This window comes from Saprolegnia parasitica (genome assembly GCF_000151545.1).
Source record: "Saprolegnia parasitica CBS 223.65 unplaced genomic scaffold supercont2.8, whole genome shotgun sequence".
Taxonomy (NCBI): Eukaryota; Oomycota; class Saprolegniomycetes; order Saprolegniales; family Saprolegniaceae; genus Saprolegnia; species Saprolegnia parasitica.
This window is the reverse complement of record NW_012156402.1, coordinates 522,167-525,822: the sequence shown is the minus strand read 5'-3', so window position 1 is coordinate 525,822 and position 3,656 is coordinate 522,167. Positions and strand designations below refer to the sequence as shown.

At 59.3% G+C, this 3,656-nt stretch overlaps 2 protein-coding genes across 2 annotated transcripts; both read left to right on the top strand.

Annotated features, from left to right (window-relative positions):
* The first annotated feature begins 473 nt into the window (after positions 1-473).
* Positions 474-1,811, top strand: SPRG_03315 (hypothetical protein). The gene has a single exon (XM_012341892.1). The coding sequence runs from the start codon at positions 512-514 to the stop codon at positions 1,724-1,726; it is 1,215 nt and encodes a 404-aa protein (XP_012197282.1). The 5' UTR covers positions 474-511; the 3' UTR covers positions 1,727-1,811.
* A 1,431-nt stretch (positions 1,812-3,242) lies between these two features.
* On the top strand, positions 3,243-3,507 carry SPRG_03314 (hypothetical protein; the record flags this gene model as incomplete). Its single annotated transcript, XM_012341891.1, has 2 exons — positions 3,243-3,249; positions 3,308-3,507. 2 exons carry the CDS (start codon positions 3,243-3,245, stop codon positions 3,505-3,507), a joined length of 207 nt encoding a protein of 68 aa, XP_012197281.1.
* Positions 3,508-3,656: the final 149 nt, after the last annotated feature.

The window sequence follows — 3,656 nt, the reverse complement described above, 5'->3', positions numbered from 1 at the left end:
CCTTGTCCGAACGAAGCCGTCCGAGGTTGAGCTCGGTATCGGGTATTCCACGCATTTGCATTTTATAACTCCGGCTTTGTATGTGATTTTTTACGCGGATATCGAATACCCCGCAAATGTTGGGACCGTTCGGACATTTATTTTTATAAAGCTGGCCAAGATCACAAGATAGCGTTTCCTATATGTGTATTTTAAAGAAAAAATTAGGGGAAGGGGTGGCGCGCGTCCGAGCCATTGTCCGAACGAGACAAGGTATCCTACAATACTGTACATGGGAGGATGTTCGGACGTTGTGGCGGCGTTTACTTTCCATCGCAAGCACTGCCATTGACGTGCGTACCCACGCAGGCTGTCCCAAGCAGTCGCAGTCGCAGCGACGCGACCGCTGCATGGACCCGCACCGCGGCTGTCTATCCGGATAATATGCCATGTTATCCGTATATTCGTAATGGCGTGTGTCACAAGCTGTGCGAAGTGAACTCTCGCCTCCTCTCCCTTGCGCATCACCATCATGGTTGTCGGTCCGTCTCCGTTCCTCTCGCCGCTCCAGGTCCAGGCCGCCGCCCGCGAGTACCCGCCTGTGCCCAGCGTCTGCGTCGTCACGGGCGGCACGGGCTTTGTCGGCCAGCGCGTCGTCGAGATGCTCGTTGAGCGTGGCGCGACCAAGGTCATCTCGTTCGACATCGTGCCCAAGCCGGCGAGCGGCTTCTGGGAGCACCCGAGCATCGAGTACGTCGTCGGCGACATTGCGGACAAGGACGCAGTCATGGCGGTCTGCGAGGGCGCCGACTGCGTGTGGCACTTGGCGGCGGCCGTCGGCCCGTTCCACCCGACCGAGCTCTACTACCGCGTTAACTACCAGGGCACGCTCAACGTCATCGAGGCGTGCAAGGCGCACAAGGTGCCCAAGATCGTCATGTCGTCGTCGCCGTCGACGCGCTTTGACGGCTCGGACATTGACGGGCTCACGGAAGACGAGATGCCGACGTTGCCGCAGGCGTCGTACCTCCAGGACTACGCCGCCACGAAAGCCATGGGCGAGATCGAGATGCTCAAGGCCAACTGCGACGAGCTGCTCACGGTCGCGATCGCGCCGCATCAAGTCTACGGCCCGCGCGACAACCTCTTCATGCCCAACATCCTCGAAGCCGGCGGCAACGGGTCGCTCCGCATCTTCTCGTCGGGCCGCACCGGCTACGGCTTTAACAAGGTGTGCTTCACGCACGTCGACAACTACGCCCACGGCCTCATCATTGGTGAGCGCGCGCTCGTGCCGGGCGGAAAGGCCGCCGGCAAGTTTTACATCGTCACGGACGGCGCGACGCACCCGAGCCCCGCCGGGTACGCGTACTTTTGGAAGGTCGTCGACGAATCCATCATCGCGATGGGCTTCCCGAGTCTCTGGGAGAAGTTCAAGCTGCCGTCGTGGGTTCTCTGGCCCGTCGCGTATGCGTCTAGCGCCATTTCGTACGTCACGGGCCGCAGCATCAAGCTCAACCCGTTCACGGTGCGCGTGCTCACGATGCACCGGTGGTTCGACATCGCGGCGGCGACAAGCGACCTCGCGTTCGAGCCCATCGTGCCCTTTGACGAGGCGTGGAAGGACATGAACGCGTGGTTCCTTGCCAACTGGCTGCCCAAGTTCCAAAAGACGCATGGCATGGCCGGCATCTCTGCGCAGTCGCAAGCCAAGATTGACGTCCAAGCAACGACGATCGCGTCGTAGACGCTCGATTTTCTACAACCACGCACACTACGACGACAAATATGCTGAGAATGAAAATCATTTAGTGACGAGATTTGAGGCCGGCTGGTTTCTGCCCATTCGACTGCACAGGAATGGAATGGCTGCTTGGTTTGCGTCGTGCTTCGAAGTGACAGTGGGAATGATGGAGAAAAGCGATAGGGCCAAGCCTATGTATACAGTATAGATATAAGGGCTTGTGGCCAAGCCTATGATTCGAGTGGACGGTGCACGCTACACCGCATCTCACCCGGCCAAGCGCCGTCGCAGCTGCAGCACAGTTTTTGGCTACCTCTGCGTGTAGCCACCGCCTACCATCTCCTAGTGTACGGTCGTGTATCGCACGCCAGGTTTGCATCGCAGGTGTAGACGGCAGGAGGAAGGAAGGAAGCAGGTCGCCATTGACATCCACGCGCAAGATCTGAAATGGGATGGCTCGATCTGACAACCCAATGCAAACACCGTCAGAGCCGGGGCTGGATTCTGCACTCATATCGGTTCCGCGTTGTCCGCTGTTCGTAGCCTGCATTGGCGTCGCCCATTGACACTGCACGGTGAATGTGTTCGATTGCAGATCCGGCGTGTCGGAGCCGTCCGTTTGTTGTCGAATCAACCCAGGATGTAACGGCGAGGACACTTTCTTTCTCAAGACCGTCTCCTCTGATCGAAGCACATATTGTATTGTATGCTGTTGGCATGAGACAGAGGGCGTGAATCGTGCCGTTTGAGACCATTGCGAGAAAGCCATATCAGTGACTCACCCCCACATGGACCGTATGCATGTCGTTACATTTAGGCAGGACCAGGACGAAGAACTCGGTGCCGTTGGATGACGCTTTGCGCGACCGCGATGTGCACGTCGTCACCCACGACCTTGGCACTCGCTGCTGCCCAGCCCCGAGGTCGCGACTGACCCCATTCCTGCCGCTTTGGACTTTGGCTGCTCTCGACGGCAGTAGAGTGTGAGCGTGTACGCAAGGTGCCAAAGATAGGACTGCAATCGTGGTGTGAAAGCGGCGCGCCGAACAACGTCGTCGACGACTCTACGGTCGGAAAGCACGGCGCATGGACTGTATAGGGGCAGCTTGAAACCCACTCTGGTAGAGATCCTCGCGGCGTTGGCGCAGAAAGGCGCGCGTGTCACAGCAGTGTGTCATCCGTACCAAGTTGAAGACGAAAATAAAATACGTTGGCATACATTGCCCAAGAGCTTGTGATAAAACACGCGCCACGACGCTCGTGCTTCGAGCATACCACGTGTTTGTGCGGTAACAAACACACGGACGGCGCTCGGTCGCCGCGTTGCTCTTCGTGCTCATTTACCAACTTTCGCCTCAAAGCAAAGTCTCTCAACGCATCATGAAGATCGCTGCTGTTGTTGCCATGGCTGCGCTCGGCGTTGCCGCTGTCTCGGCCGAGTCGCAGGCCCGCAGCATCTATCGCTTCGATGCCGAAGAAGGCGAAGGCTTCGATCCGATTGAGGAGACAATCGAGTCGTATGAAATGTACCCGACGCCGGATCCGACCTATCCGACGCCGCAACCGACAATCCCGACGCCCAAGCCTACTACGCCAAAGCCTTGCACCACCACGCCTGCGCCTACGACGCCAAAGCCGTCAACTACGCAGCCCGCGACGACCAAGCCGTGCACCACGCAGCCCACGACGACCAAGCCGTGCACCACGCAGCCCGCGACGACCAAGCCGTCGACTACGCAGCCCGCGACGACCAAGCCGTGCACCACGCAGCCCGCGACGACTAAGCCGTGCACCACGCAGCCCGCGACGACCAAGCCGTCTACTACGCAGCCCGCGACGACCACGCCGTGCACCACGCAGCCCGCGACGACCAAGCCGTCGACTACGCAGCCCGCGACGACCAAGCCGTGCACCACGCAGCCCGCGACGACTG